Source organism: Etheostoma spectabile, chromosome 4, assembly GCF_008692095.1.
Source record: "Etheostoma spectabile isolate EspeVRDwgs_2016 chromosome 4, UIUC_Espe_1.0, whole genome shotgun sequence".
In the NCBI taxonomy this organism is placed as follows: domain Eukaryota; kingdom Metazoa; phylum Chordata; class Actinopteri; order Perciformes; family Percidae; genus Etheostoma; species Etheostoma spectabile.
In genome coordinates, this window is record NC_045736.1 from 28,086,540 (window position 1) to 28,102,881 (window position 16,342).

The 16,342-nt window shown below is 41.4% G+C and overlaps 1 protein-coding gene across 13 annotated transcripts in view; it reads right to left on the reverse strand.

Moving 5' to 3' along the window:
- The window catches only part of foxp1b (forkhead box P1b), a 155,696-nt gene that overhangs the window by 68,217 nt on the left and 71,137 nt on the right, over nucleotides 1-16,342 (reverse strand). For all 13 annotated transcript variants that reach the window (XM_032512523.1, XM_032512520.1, XM_032512522.1 and 10 more), the window contains one exon: nucleotides 11,147-11,317. In XM_032512523.1, coding sequence (XP_032368414.1) covers nucleotides 11,147-11,305 — 159 coding nt within the window. In that variant the 5' untranslated portion in view covers nucleotides 11,306-11,317. The remainder of the gene's footprint in view (nucleotides 1-11,146; nucleotides 11,318-16,342) is intronic.

Sequence of the window (16,342 nt, forward strand, 5' to 3'; positions counted from 1 at the left end):
GAGAGAGAGAGAGAGAGAGAGAGAGAACAGAATGCACTGCTCCCTAAACAACTTTCTTTAACATCTGCCCAGAAGCAGAACCCTTTTGTCCACTCACTGTCTCCTAAGGCATCCAGCTCTAATCAAGCAAAAAATGGTCATAAATATTTCTTTCTGCTAGATTTCACATTCACATTTCACGCAGGGACATGATATTCCCCCCCCCCTACCTCCAGGGAGTACCTAATGCAAAAAACAGTTACTTATATTCAAGGCTCATGTTCCTTCAGTCAAATGCAGAACATACTCCCGGTTTGCAGGGGGAAAAAACACGAAAGAAAGGGGGGAGAAGGGGAAAAAGGAGGAGGGGGAAGACATAAAGGGTTGTCTTATTTTCTGTGCCATTTACTGGCTAGTACTTTCACAGCCATCCCATTACATCATGTCAAAGATTGTAAACAAGCAAATAACAACAGCGCATCAGAGACCACAGTGAGGGAGCGGCTCACATTGTCCTGCTCTGGAGGTCTCTGCCGCCAACAAGGAGGAAAAAACATTTGTTTTTACTGTCCATTTAAATAATATATACCCTTTTGGTACAGAGAAAAAGGTTACACGAGGATGTATATGAACCATTGTCTCAGGCCTGGCTAAGTATTTATGGCACATGCCATTCACAGGATGCGGAGGTGCCATCACTGTTATTTATGACAAGACATCCCATCACGGCATATCATTCTGTAAATGGTATACAGCTATTCACCAGTGAATACCGACCTGCGTCATTTTTCTCTCAAATAGAGGCCATGTCACTGTTGAACGCACGGGGGGGGGGGGGGGGGGGGGGGGGGTTGTTATTAATCACTGATACATACTTTGATGGGTGAATACATGTCAAACAATCAAATTTACTCTAAGGAGACCTGTACATGGTTTGGCTGTCCATGCATATTTACTTCAATGAAGGCTCATTTGATCATCAGCATTGGTCATTTATCATATTTTACCCATGTCGGTAAAAAACAGAGCTGTCAATTCAGTTTCTGTCTCACACAAAAAACAGATACACACTGTACATAAGCGGGAATTTCCTTACGCCACAGGTTGAATTTTTTTATAATTATGCTATTAGTATATTATTGTCCATTTGACCAGCTACTTAGTTTAGTAGTTGCATAGTTTGCGATGGCCGAGGCTTTCCATTAGTTTGAAAGGGGAAGCTAAACAAGCAAAAAAGTCCATCCAGGCTTGTGATGTATGTGTGTACATTATGTCTGTGGCTCATTTCCAGCTCAATACAGAAAAAAAAAATACAGCTGGACAATCTGATTACAATATTACTCTATATCTTGATATGTTTTTTTTAAAGCTTGAAATGGTGGTGATGGTATCACAATGGGTTCTATAATGCGTGATAAACAAACTTACATAACATTTTTTAAATATATGTGTGGCCAAAGAAGAAAAATGATCCAAAATAGGCTGTTGTTTAACTTTTCATTGAATATATAAAATAATCAATTTAAGGCTACAAATTAATAATTCTATCAATGTTGTGGTTTCTTGGTTTTGAGTTTTCAATCAATATATTCCATCACACTATATATCTTTCTACATTATCATTATTGTGTTTACATTGTGTTGATGTATTGAGTTTGTGACATTACTATATACAACTATATAGCAATATTAATGATAAATGTTGTTTTGCTTTCATTTTCTTTCTTGATATATGTTGATCACTTTGGTTTTTCAATTTTTTTATTTTTTTTTTACTTTATTGCCCACCAAGGTGCAAACCTGTTCTCTACAGTTCATTAAATGAATTCACATTACAAATGTTTAAGTTTGGTTTCATTTAGTTCCAGGCTGGTTATAGTTTTTATCAAGTTTTTTTTCCCCTCTCTCAGAGTAAAGTAGTTATTTTTCCTGACTTGATTTTACTTTCTGAACTAACTTTAGTGAAAACACATTTTAAAGGAAAGGTAAAATAAAATATATGTCTCCTCTCCTTTGTTTTTAAGCCACTGTATCCTAGGTTCATCAGTCAGCTCACCTGTAATCTAGTCCTTAAGTCCTGTTGTTAAACTTAGACACGAGGGGCACAGTTGTCTCAAGATGCTCAGGGGGTCAATATTTGCTGTCAGAGTACTAACAAATGGCAGCAGGTGGCAAACGGGAATTTTGCTACCATCACCTAGCTTCTCTCTGAACCCCAGCACTTACCCCGCCGTCACCCAGCCAGCCAGGGCGTGCAGGCTGACGCCAAGAATAAACACTGATGTCTATTATCCACATTGTGTCAAGAGATCATGAATAAGATATAAAAGCCAGGCTCACTACAGGATTTTCACATTAGCCTGGCAATGTAGGGGATGCCCATGCAGACATGTACACAACCACCTACACAGGCTTGCATATGGAGCTGCACGGTTATGGCCAAAATGATAATCCCGATTGTTTTGATCCATATTGAGATCACAATTATTTATTGATTTTAACCAAACAAATTTTATTGTCACATAGGCTATTTATAACTGCTTTCACATATTGTGCTACATTCCTCTTATGTTGAAGTTGTATGTTGTACATACATACAGCTGCAACACAGGTAAATGAAAATTATCTTAAATAAATAGCCTAAGATATATATATATAAAAAAAATGTATCTCTGAGAAAGCTCCTTTACTTGTTTTTAACAATAACTGATTAAAAGAGCTAGGGAGAGAGGGAGTACGATGGACTTATGCTAGGCTACTCACAGAGTGACAGCTGATTCATTATGAATGGGTCCAGCGCGGGTCGAACGGCGGGTCAGCGGAGTTACACACGTCATGTGTATGAATTGTCTTTATCGTCACTGTGCTGCATTTTTATGAACTATGATATTCTGGCCATGGGTCACATCTCTCGCCCAAGGCCAGCAGGCTCCATCTCACATGTTATTACTCTACAAACTGAAGTTAGTTGCATTCAATAACTTCTTCTGTGTTTTTTTTGTCGGCCATTGCAGCCGCGATAGCAGAATTACCAGCGGAAACACTGGTACAAATATAGGTAAAACTGGGGACAAATGTCAGAAGTGTGGACCGGCGCTGCCGTCGCTGTGTCTCTCCATGTTGCTGGGAGTTATGTGTGAGTGAATGGGGGCGGGGCTGCACGGAGAGTAAGACGAGGAGAGATCCAAACATAGGTACGGCTTTACAGAAAAAATGGTCACGTAACGCAAAATTAAACCATATTGATATAAACAACGTTGCTTCGTTTGTGGAGAGGCGGATACAAGGACGTTAAGTGCACCAGTGCAACCCAGGACAAATGTTACTTGTACCCTAGAGCCCTGTGAGCTAACAGACAGCAAGTAGCAACTGCAACTGCTGTTGTCTGAAAAACAACACAGACTGAACAAAATATGGTAAACCTTGAGACCGTATGATCGACTACTATCTGTTGTGGAGTTTTCCTCACATCACTCTGTCCTCTGTGACTGTCTACATCAAGGAATTAAGCTGCGCAGTGCAGGGAACAACTCTGACTGGCACATGGTCTGACAGTAGTTTACGCAGGGGTAGATTGGCTTTGAAAAAAAAACAAAGCCTTCTATGAACGGAATGACGCATTTAAAATATTGCTCGATCACGTAAATTTGATTGTGGGAAGCCAAAATTGTGATCGTGATTAAAATTTGATTAATTGTGCAGCCCTACTTGCATATATCATGCACACACATTTTACCAAAGCACACACATCACCACTTTGAATGCACATACGGAGTCTCTCAAGCAACTCTACTTCTGTAGCCATTCACATGTGCAACCAAAAGATGCCTTAATCTGCAACAAGGATTAGGGCTTATTGAAACAAATAAGTGTTTTAAGGGGAGAGAGTCCCAGTTTAAATTTCAATAGCTCATTTAACCCTTATCTGCCCAAATCCTTGGGGTCCATTCTATGTTAATTGGATCTGCATTGCAATAGCATTGGGGGTGTTAACAAGCACAGCCTATGAATATTAATTACCCTGAAGTTTTCTGCACAGGAAAGACTTCACTGATACATATTAATTCTATGAAGTTTTTAAAGTAGTGCTCTCATTAAAAATGAATGCGCTTGAATGTTTTCCCAAGAGGAATTGCGCATCCTTATGTCTATTCCTAATAAATTGGGTCAGATTGGCTATCTTTAAAGAGTAGCTTTTCCTTAAAATGGCATTATTATTCAACTAAATGTAAACATTCCAATCCTGTGAAGAAAGGGTTTTTGTTGGAACAGTGCTTTGACAATGGCTATTAAAGCTGGTCATGTCTGAGCGTGTACTTTCCCAACCACAGTCTCCTGAGGGCCTGTTAAAACGGTTACTTATTTACAACACTAAACACACAAGTTGTTCAGCTAAACAGCGCAAAATTACTCTGTGTGCCTGTGTGTGTGTGTGCTTGTGTGAGGATTTGTGTGTGCAACTTGATGTGGCACATTCAGAACCAGTTGTTGACACTACTTTAAATAAAACATTGAGGATGCATTAGTCCTCTGGCTAGGCGAGGCCTCTCTAAGCCATTAAATACTGAACTGATGCAGACGTGTTTCCCCGTCTGCCTCCAGCCAGCTGCTTCAGACACCTGCTCAAAGTTTAGAGTTGCCCACTTCAGCACAAACACACAGACCGCGGCCATCAAAGACCATCCGGGCGCCACACAATGAGAACCACTTCACTCTTCCTAATGATACCAGCATACACTTGCATCATTTACATGGGAGGCATTTGTACGTGCACACGTACTTGAGGTTTCCTCACCACACATTCTCCACAAGGACACACAGTATATCAAGCCTTAAAGACAGAGGAGGCAGAATCTGTTTTTCATTGGCCATGTTTGCATACGCAAGAAACCAGATCAATATTAAGAATCAGAGCAGCGTTTCCTCTAGGATTCTCTCTCAGCAGCTCGTGAAATGGGTTAGGGTTAACAGAAAGTTTGTTGAAACTGGACTGCCTAACTATCCGCCAAATCAGCAGACTTTCCATTACACAAGTTACACCTAGTCCTGTTTCTGGCTGTCTGGTTTAAAGTTGCTATAGTTACTAACTAAGGTTTGTCTCTGGAGCTGCTGCCCGCACTCCTCCCGTCTCCTTGCAGTCGGAAGTGGCGTTATTATGGATCCTTTAACTTCTTGGCAAGTCCCGCCCTATAAAGCAGCTTGATTGGTTGGGGTGAGGCACTGACCTTGAGTAGTTAAGGTTTGGATAGCTGATTGGTCAGGAGATAAGACCTGGAATAAATAAATAGGAATAAATCGGGTTACGTTACCTTGCGTAAGCATGGACGCATGGCCAATAGTAATGTATGAATGCTATTGAAGGGTGGGCCTTGCTTCAAAGTGGCCTGGGTTCCATAGTAACGCCCGCGTGAGGCAGAAGTCCACACAGAGCTGTGTGAAGTCTGATGAATTGCCTAAAGTAATGTCACTTGAGCTAGCGTCAGTCGGGGCTGAAAACTACAAGTTTGAAAATAAATTTGGGGTGTGGAGCTAGAAAGAAGTGAGCCTACCCGACCTCTGTAGCTTACTCTTCATCTCCGCTACAGTAGCCGCTACTAGCATACACATCCGATTCTCCGACCTAACTGGGAAATAGAAGCGCCAAGTTTTGAGAAAGAATAAGAATGTATAGAATAAAAAGGTCAGACAATGTTATATCTGGGGAGGACTCTTTTCACAAAGATCAACTACTGCCAATGTCTTCTACAAACAATAAAGGAGAATTATAATTCCTAATAGGAGGCCTTTGATACCAGGTAGTGTCTGAGATCATGTTAGTGCAGAAAGTATAACAATTACATACTCATATGCATGTTGACATACTTTATTTCCTTTCTTACGTGCTGAAAAGATAGAAACTAAGATGTGTGTGTGTGTGTGCGTGCGTGCGCGCGCGTGTGTGTGTGTACGTCCATTCTGATTACCACAATGTCAAACAACTCCTGTGATCCCCCTCCTGCTGCCCACATAAGCAGGGTGTGTAAACAGGATGTCGACCCGAGCAACAGTCAACTATTTTAAACTATGGCTTCGGCACACATGCAACCTGTGCTTCATCTCTTACCAGTCAGAGTGCAGCGGCTGGAGGTAGACTCAACAAAACGGATGAGTTCATAGCCTGGCTGTCTTGGAAGGCATCCATAAGACAAAGGAGAGGTGCTGGGTGGTTTACCTCCCAAAACCTTGCTAACAAAACCAAGGTGACAAAGGATTTGAAAAGCTGTACCTAGACTAAACAGATTTTGTTTCCTGATAAAATAAAAAATAAAAAACGCATGGCACTGTGTTAAAAAAGCATTAAGATTCAAGCAAAGCTTAAGCCTGAGTAAAAACAGTTGTGATATTTTTAGGAAAGCAGGCTGTGTTTTGTGAATTATTTCCCCCATTTTTTGACATAGAAGCGCATCACTGTTCAATTTTCACCTCCATCTGTGTGATTATTAATCAGATCACACATCAATTGCCAGAACCAGCAAAGAAATTTAGCCTGTAATAAAACTGTCATGTGCTGTGGTATAAAGACAGATGTTGCCAGTTGTGTGATAACATAATTAAACCGTTCAGTGAGGGATTCCATAAAATTATTCAAATTGGACGAGCACTATCATTTTACCAATAAAGCAATTTAGGGCAATATGCAGTGTCATAACACTGATGTTATCCTCTCCGCCAGATTTTCCAATAAGTTGGAGCCTCGTCTTGGCCTCCTCTGACAATATGAACGGTATACATGAAGATACCTGAGAGCTCCAAGCAATGGAGTATGCGCGGGGAGACCAAGGGGACTGGGTGAGCTGCTCTGTGGACGCACACTTGCACAAACTGTATGTGTGCATGAGTTAGCTGACATGGCTTGGTATGGAAGCACACATTCAGTAGCATAATGCACAGCAGCTACTGGTCAAAAAGCACCAAAGAAGAGCAAAGAAGCCTTTATCACACATGTCAAATATTCAGCATCGTACTGCACAGATTTATAATTCTGCAGTAGAGCAAATACAGAGATACTGGCAGGAATTCAATTCAAAAGTGCAGTGATAAGGCTGCGTTCTTCTTGAGAAACACCATATTTCAATCCAGGCATATCACTCTCTCCCTCTTGCCCTCCGTTCTGCGGCGGAGTACATGCGATTAGGAGAGATCTTAGGCAGCAAATGCTCTCTGGCCTCCTCTCTGAGCTGACGCTGTTAACTCCATTCAGTCTGACCATTAGCCCATAATGTGGACTGGACGCCATAAACCAGCGGGTCCTGCACTGGCAGGCCTGGCCTTTGGGCCTCTATTCTGTATGAGTATCTGTATGTGTTTGTATATGTGTGTGTGTGTGTGTACCTGTCTGAGTGTACTGTGATAACGAGGCTTATCACCTAGCACCTCCCCCTGAAGCTGAGCTTGGTGACAGTGGCAAAGATGTGCATTTCCACCTTCTCAAGCCTCCACTAGGGACCATGTAAGCCCTGAATTATGCAAACAGGAAACCTGTGCCCGCTCAGCTCTTTCTGTGGCCACTGTTATGCGTGTCACTCTCTCCTCTTTGCACACGCAACACGACGGACACCCCAACCATGCAGGCAGAGAGGAAGAGAAAAAAAGAAAACATTATTGGCTGGCCTTATCTTATGATGTTTAACTAAGCTTAAAGGCACTTGTTTGACAAAGCAGACTGGAGGAATCTGACTGCAATAAAAGAAAAGCAATTATTCATCACTGTTTTCTTTTTTCCTTTTGAGATTATTGTTACAGGGATTTGTACAGTATCACTGAGAGGAAGAGACAGGCGGATATTTTAGAAATATCTCTAACTTGATTAAAAGGGCTCTTATACAAGACAGGATATCAATATTTAATGCTCTACAATTGTATCAGTTGAACCACATTTCAAGTGAAGGAATCTATTCCATGGTTAAACATGTGAGATGTTATAAATGCTTTGCTGAAAATGACCATATATAACAGGAAATATGTGGAGGGAGTTGAATGTCCTGAAGACAGGAGCTAATAAAAAGTCTCCAAAATCATTAAAGTCACTGTGTTTATTTGACTGCTACAGCAACACAACTTCCTGTTGCAAAATCATTGAAATCACAAAACAGGTTGTTGCACAACACTCCACTTTCATACTATTGTTTTTGTTGTTTTTGCTCCTGTACATTAGCTTCACTTCCTTATGAGGACAAAGTTACAACCACAACTTCTGCAACACATGCACAGAGAAAATAAACATACTGAAGTTCTGAGGCAAACACATACGTATGTTAAGAAAAATATGTTATTTTTCAACAAAAAAAAGGGAGATACTCATACATTATACACAAGCACCTGCAAACAACTGAGCACAGCCTGAAAAGCTACAGGATTTACAACAAACATTAATGAGCACACTTCAACGTCTAACCGTTATGACACAACTGATGTCTCTTCAAGTTCCTCAAAAGAGGGAAATCTGCGACATTTCTACAGCATTTTAGAGAGGAAAAAAAGACAGACGGCGCCTTCTTGTCATCCTCGCTTCTTAACAAACAGTATTTGACTTACTAATAGAGATGCTTAACTCAAGCTTATGGTCCACTTCCCCCAAATCTGACTAGTCTACAAGATGAATTCCCCTGTCAGAATCAAGATGATCAAACAGATTACAATTATTTCATCCCCCATCTTTATTAATGAGGACTGTCTTTCATAGTTATGTTGCCTAATAAGAATAAATGATATGCCAATGCCAGGTTTGTTGTTCCCACTCACTCAGGGGACTCTCAGACATTTGCACTTTGAGTCAGTGAAGATTTTAGATTGATTTTTGCATCACCTAAAGCATCTTTGCAGACCTGGAGAACAAAGAAAGCATGTCAGTTAAAAGCGTATTAGTGCAAGCTGCAAATAAAACTTGAAAGAAAGACTGTGAAATGCCACAAAAGTAAAAAGTTATCAAGCAATTGAGCGAAGATCATAATGCCCTGGGGACAATTAACATGGTTCATGGTGCATGAGTGAAAATCCTGGGTTAGTCTAATGGGAGAATGAAAAGACTGCCTGCCTTCCCAGTAACACTGCCGTGGTAAGTAGCCTATCAAAGCCCAGTGTCAGGAGCAGAAAGTGAAGACATCTCGTCCTCTGTCCCCCATACACGTGCCATTGATCATACACAAAAATGAATACGCCTCCCTCTGTTTCAACTCCAACTGCCGGCCACAGAAATTAACCACCAGATTTGTTCAAAAGGCATGAAGCAAAAAACACTTGCTATTTACCAAAGTATAAAGCAGAAGGCAGGAAATACAACTGTAAAACATTGAATTGGGAAAAAGAGAGTTGCTCGTTTTTCCTTCCTTTAAATGCCAGAGCAGAACCTGGGGAGTAATAGTTCTTTCTGGATGGCTAGAAAACAGAGACCATGCTTGGACGACTGGCTCTATCCTAGCGGGGAGGCTTCATTTCCATCCCTTCTTGGTGTCAAGTGCACATCCATGACACTTTTCTCTCCTTCGCTCCCGTGTCAATTCATCAACGTTGTAACCCTGTTGTCTACAGAGCGAGTCAGAATGTGCCCCTGGCACAGAATGAAGGAAAAGTCAACAGGAATTAAGTTTCAGTGCAACTGTTTACTCAACTGTGGCCTGCAGTTATTGAAATTGTATCCATGGTTTTGTGTGACTACTGCAGTAATGAATTCAATATGGCTGTGATTTTCCTCACTGACGACATGCTCATTTTGAGCTGGAAAAAAAGTTGGGTGGGAGGTGGGCTCTGGAGCTGGGGGAGTGGGGATGAAGAGCAGATCTGGTAAGGCCTACAGAACTAAAACACAGCAGGAAGCATGCTGACACACTTTGTACTTACTGATCAGCTTCTTCTCTGGTATTTAATCCAATACTGCCCCACTTAATACCCTGAAAAACGTGTTTAACCGAGGCATCTTGTTCCAAGGCACACAACATGTACTTTTGGTCTTTATTGTATATTTGCCCCTCTACCAATAGGTTTCTCTCAACTCTACAGTTAAATGAATCATGGGTAAAAAAAGGGGGTAAATAATTACAAAATATGACTAATCAAAATGGAAAATAATTTTATAATCAAGTTGATATATAAATAGGGCTGAGCAACACACTAAAATGAATGATTTGTGTTACCATGATAAAAGGATATGTACAACTGATTATCACTGAATTGACCTGCGTATTACACCATGTGAGATGTCGTACAGTAATGGTAAGCTGTCTATGAAAAACGATTCATACTTTGTTTTGTCAAAATGAGACATGAATGAATTTGCTGGTTATCATCAGTTCTGACAACAGAACGGTGTATCACCATGTACTGATGTTCTAATAATTCTGCTGAAAGATGATAAATGATAACAGTGGATTATTGCTCAGGTCTTTATGTTACAGTGCCATGTTTCCCATGTTCCATGCTGCAGCATTGTTGCCCTCCCTGTGCAAATGCTGATTGATGCACTGTGACAACAGACAGCGGCACAGAGCCTGTGCATCATCACCAAACAGCTCCTGACAACAACCGTAGTCGTCCTGTCGGATAGACCAAGATAGCAGAAGACACACTGATCTTTTCAATGCTGTTTCCTTAAACAGCATTGTGTGTGCCACACATAACGCTGACACCAACAGAAAGAGCTTGTCTGTTTGCCTCAAGTAGGAGATGGTGAACATGTTTTGGGCTTTGCCGGCGTGCATCTCCGCATCTCATTGGTTAACACGGCAGAGTGTGGCATTAGTTGTGAGTGTGAGGTGTGTTTACAATGAGCCAGGGGGAAATGCTGTCATCTTATTGGATGTCATGGTTTCTTAACTGTCTACAAAATCATGTGGCACCTACATACTTAAATTATGTCAGAACACTGCAATAAATATTTCACCAAAATGCAGATGATGCATGCTACGGTAAACACGTTCACAACCAAACACAATCACACAGAGAGAGCACTTCCCCTTCTTTAAATATTGAAAAAGGGCCTCAATATACATAAATAATAATAATAATGTGTTTATGTACTAGATGTACTTTGAGGTACAATTAAATATTAAGTGGCACTTTAAGAGGGGGAAAAAGCCTGCTGTTGACATGGCTTAATAAAGGGAAGACAGGTGCGAAAGGGGATCTGGTCTACCTGGTGCTGCTGGAGATGCAGGAGGTCAGCTGCAGTCACCTCCATTGATGGCGTTGCGCTCTTGGTTGGTCCCTCCCTGGATCCGCCCTCCACGCTCCTTCCTCCATTTTGATTGGCTGGTCCGTTGCTCATAGCCTCGGTCCCAGATTCTTGCATCATGACTTAAAAAACCTGAGAGAAGACACAGAAAGACAGAGAACAGGAACGGAGACGGGGAGAAACAGCTGTTAAAACACAGCAATGAGGTCGCATTTCAACTCTGGGCCAAACTATAAACATCTGTCATATCCTTCCCACACAATTTCACTTTTATTACAGGTTTCCCTGTCGGTTTGTGCTTCCCTGTGTATTGTTTGTTTGCTTGTGGCATATGCAATGAAGCAAACACACATGCACACGCTCACAGGCTGATTCTTTACAGAATAATGACCTGTTTTGTCTTTTCTGGTGCAGATCCTTTGCAGATGACAAGTCCATACTGGGCTGGAGAAGAGGGAGTGGGACTCAGGGTTTGTTTGTGTTCTCCATTATGGGGTATATGCAGGGGTGCGGTGGAGGGGTTGGGGTACAGCACACATTGCAGAGGAACCCAACCTGAGTTGAGTGAGAGCGGTGGTGCCCAAGAAAACACTGAACCTCCAAAACAAAACACTTTCTATGGAAATGGATATATTTACTTGCATGGCTCCCAGAAGAACCACGGCAGAATAGCTTTTTAATGGGAAACAGGGTGACTGTGTGAGGCCTGCCAAAGAATCTCCATGAGAAACATCCAATCTGAGGCCCGGCGAAAACAGTCAAATCCTTCAGGGGTGCTCAATTAACACCAAAATACAGGTCTGAATATAAATAAACCCCTTTGAGTTGTTGAAAAAATGTTGTCTTTAATAACTTAATCTAACTCAAAAGGATAACCTACAAATTCTGACAGTGTAGTTTTACCTGTCATTGCATGCTTTTCCGTTATGTTAATGTAGGACAGTGGTAATCTGTGTTAAATGTGAATACACAGCTATTTGCTTACATTTTACAACCTCTGTTCTGCTTTTGGATACACAAAAGCCAAACAGACTCTCCCACCCCCCTCTGTCTCCATGGGGATGAGTGCCGGTGACGCTGGTGCATTTCTGTGCCCGTATTCCTCAAATCAGTGGAATGATTTACAGCCGTCTTGCTTTGGTCGCAGGCCTCAGTGGTGTGGCGCAATGCATCCAGCCCCTAATTCCAAGGCGGTTAATGAAGCTGACCAAGTCAGACAGAAGCAAATTAACTTGGCTGATTAATTATTTATATGTAGCAGAATAAATGTCTTTAAAACACTGGGTCTCATCATGAAAGAAGGTGAAAATGGAACTAAATGCAGATTTATGGCGTTGCATTTAAGGCGTGTAATAGGAGGGTCAATGCAAGTTAATGTGTGTTCAACTACACAGGCACCATGTCTCCAGAGGTTCAGATCTAAACAAGATGTAGACACACTCCCAGACACCGTGGGGACACACACTCAGGCTGACAGATAGGAAATTGATGTTGACAACTTGTCACATAAGAATATTTACAGAGCATAGTTGAGATAATAATCTGAACAAATAATAATAATTATAACATAATAAAATAATAATCTGGACATGGGGATTATTAAAAAATTAAAAGCACTATAAGAAGCACTTCCCCTTTCAAATCATGGTTCTGGGACTTTCTCCCAGCTCGGTATGACCAGTGGCAGTTGCGGGCTACGGCGAGCTAAAACAGTACCAGAACAAAAATCCAACCCAAAGTTCACTATGGTTTAAATCTCCTCTGCTCTAGAAGCCTTCTTGCAAGAAGCATATCCGAGTGAGTCATCTGACACTGTGGCCTGTGCCGGTTCAGTTGTGTGTCACAACACCCCCACACTTAGAGGCCTGTCTGAGCAGCTTGGGCCCGGCCTACAGGCCCTGTTCTCTGGGCTGGGGCTAGAGCTGGCCCCCCCTCTCCCTCCAGACAGATGTTGACCCGGCTCACCCCTCCAGTCTGGCACGGCCTCCCTCCATAATGGGATTTTCTAAACAAGGAGTGAGCAAAAAGGAACGTTATGGGATGGGATGCAACCACCCACAACTCCATCTACAGGCCCGTGCTTGCACCAACTCCCCTTTTGAGACACCAATTAGAAACACACCGTCTCAGCCGAAATTAAATGCCATTTGAAAAAAACCATGGGCTGACGTTATTCAGCCCCATTTATTTTTCAAATAAAATACATTTTTCCACATGCAGAAAAAGAAGGGCCTGCTTTCTTTTTTCCTTCCAAAGCTACATTAAAGGGGGGTGTAATGGCTATTTTACATGCACTGTCATTCCATGCAAAATTTTCGTAACGGAAAGGCGTAAATTTCCAAATGTATGGCACCTCCTAAAGTAATCAAGAGAATGAGCCGCGGGGCTATTTTAATGTATGCAAAACTAGTGACCCACAATAAAGCAGAGAAAGGCTACAATGAATGCAAAGTAATGCACGCATGCTTGGAACCGGCACTGATGAGGCGATGGCTAAAATTAACACCCAATTAATTTTCGAATTGACAAACAAATGAAACCCATAAATCTACTTTCTCATTAATTTTACCACAGAATAATTCAAAGCTGCAATATCATGAGCGAAAAAATTGGAGGAACAAAGAAAATGGAAAATGGGCATTATCCATCATAAATATCAAGAAGATAGAAAAGAGCCTTATTAGAGAGTTGTGCTGATAACAATGTTAATCTGTGGAGCACTGAGGCAGGGACACCATCATCAGCTGGGGCCCGGGCAACTCGGCCACATGACCTGGCCCTGTGTATGTTTATCTATCTAGTTATTTTCACTTTGCTCAGAGGATTGCCTGGTCTGTGATGACTTAAAAAGCTGTACGTTTTTCCATCTGTTCCATTTATACAACACACACAAATTCAGCTGTAATTATGGGTCAAATGCACAATATATGTTTTTTTTTTATAACAACTGGCGCAAAATACACATCGCAAAAGCCACTCGGGAATTTTTTTTATTAGTGAAAAAAAATATCAGAAGAAAAATAAATCTAGCGGCCATCTTTATTTAGTGGTTCCTTTTTAGATTCAATTCAATGTTCAATTTGCTCGGTAAAAGAATGTTTCCTTTAATTAGTTTTAAATTCAACAAGCAATGTTAGCAGAACAATTAAAGCAGCAGAGATGAGTTCACTTTTACATGCGTTTATTTATTTATTATTGAAGCAATATCGTCATCGCGATATTCAACGTTATCGCATACTTTCCTCATATTGTGCAGCCCAACTCCAAACACAAAAAAGAATGGAGCACGTCAACTTTTTTCTGAGCTTTGAAAATGGTTAGTAGTTCCAGGAGAACAAAACAAGGCAACAGTTCGTACGGAAAGAACTGGCTGTGCTGTCGATTATTAGATGCCGGTTTGTTCTTTGAGGGGAGTTGCTTGCAAAACAAAACAAGTGTTTGGAACAAACACTGGATAATAAAAAAGGTCAGAGTTTCTGTTTGTTTACAGTCTGTTTTGTTTTCCCTGTCTCAGATATGGGGAGTACAGTACAAACAAGAGTCACATGTGTCTCCCACCTGACCAGACAGGTTGAAGGTTAAGAACAGCCGGCAGCCAGAGCTCATCAACCCTGCCTCTCCTCTTCGCTGCTCCCTGGAAATCTAATGCCTGTCCCCCTGTCATGCTTGCCTGGAATTCAACAGCTCAAACAAGTCAGCAGTCGATTCAAGGTAGGGTCGGCCTGCGCAGCTGTGCTTTGACCCTTCTCCATGTTCTGTTTTTCTTTATGCTCATGACCAGAGTTGCAATATTCTGGAAATAGTCAAGGTGGAAACTCTCCAAAGGAGATAAGTAAGAGTTAATGCCCATTGAGGGGTCCATTGTCAGGCATTGACTTGGTCTGCATTACTGGGAGCACCCACTAAAACGTAATTTCCATTTATGCCGTAGTGGAAAACAAACCATTCTAATTAATGAGCATAGAGCTTATTGCCGGTTAATCATTACCCTTTGTCATATTTACGATTGTATTTTTGCATGCTAGCGTTCGCCTTAGCCAACTCCTTCACCACTAACGGAGTGAGCTGGAAAATCAAACTTTTCCCAAAGCCTGTGGGGAGGAGGGCCACAACATCATGGCCACCAACAAAACAGGGCAAAGATTGTTCTTACTCGGGCTTTAACTTCTGGATATTCGGCAGTGTTGCCACAACAGACCTAAAGGCTTCGCTCGCATCTTTCTCCGCCGCCACTACAGCTAGCGCACAACCTCAACGTCATCGTTCTCAGCCACTCCTTCTGTTCACGGATTAGACCGCCAAAGACTTGGCTGGAGAAAGCCCAATGATATACTGCAAACCCAGACGTAGTGCTGACAGAAAATGAAAATTGAGCTGTACGTAGGAGGGCATAGCCAGGGTAATAAGTTAAAATAAGTAAAAAAAATCCTGATCTTAAGTTTTATATACTGCAAAATAAACAGACATTTTAAAACTACTAACGTCGCTACTACAGTCAAAACTGTAACTGTTACATGGAATTTATTAATTTAACATGTTAAAACTATTATTTACTATAGCATTAATGAATGTGGGATAACAATAGACGGTTTGAGGACCCTTGGATAACGTTACTAATAATACAGTCAGATTGAACGGTTAACCATACCTGTCTCTTACCCGAAGACTCAATCAAGTAGCTAACATTACAAAAAATGTCGAAATGTGACATGTGGTGAGTTAGCTAGCTTGCAAGTTGCTAGCAAGAATGCACCGTGCATGCAGAGAGTTGTAATTTTAATGGTAGGTAGAAAATTATCTATACACTAGGGTTGGGTGAGTGTTTCTATTTTCTTATCATCCAATCGTGGTTCCTCAATATTGCCATTAGCTGATCCAATTGCTAGGCAGGGATGCTTTTGCTTTTGCATCTGAAGAAGCTTTGACATACTCTTAACAAGTTTTGGTGAGCAGGCAAATGGGGAACGGAGATACAGGTGTACGATCGATGAAAAAGAGATGGCGAATTCACTCGTGCTAGAGGACATGCCGCTCCACCAGAAGCCATTTTCTCAGAGAAAGTTTGTTAAAATCACCTTAATATTGGGGAATGAAAAAAACAATTGTTGTTCATCCCTTCAATCGTTGTTATACTTTCCAATCATCGACTATAGATGT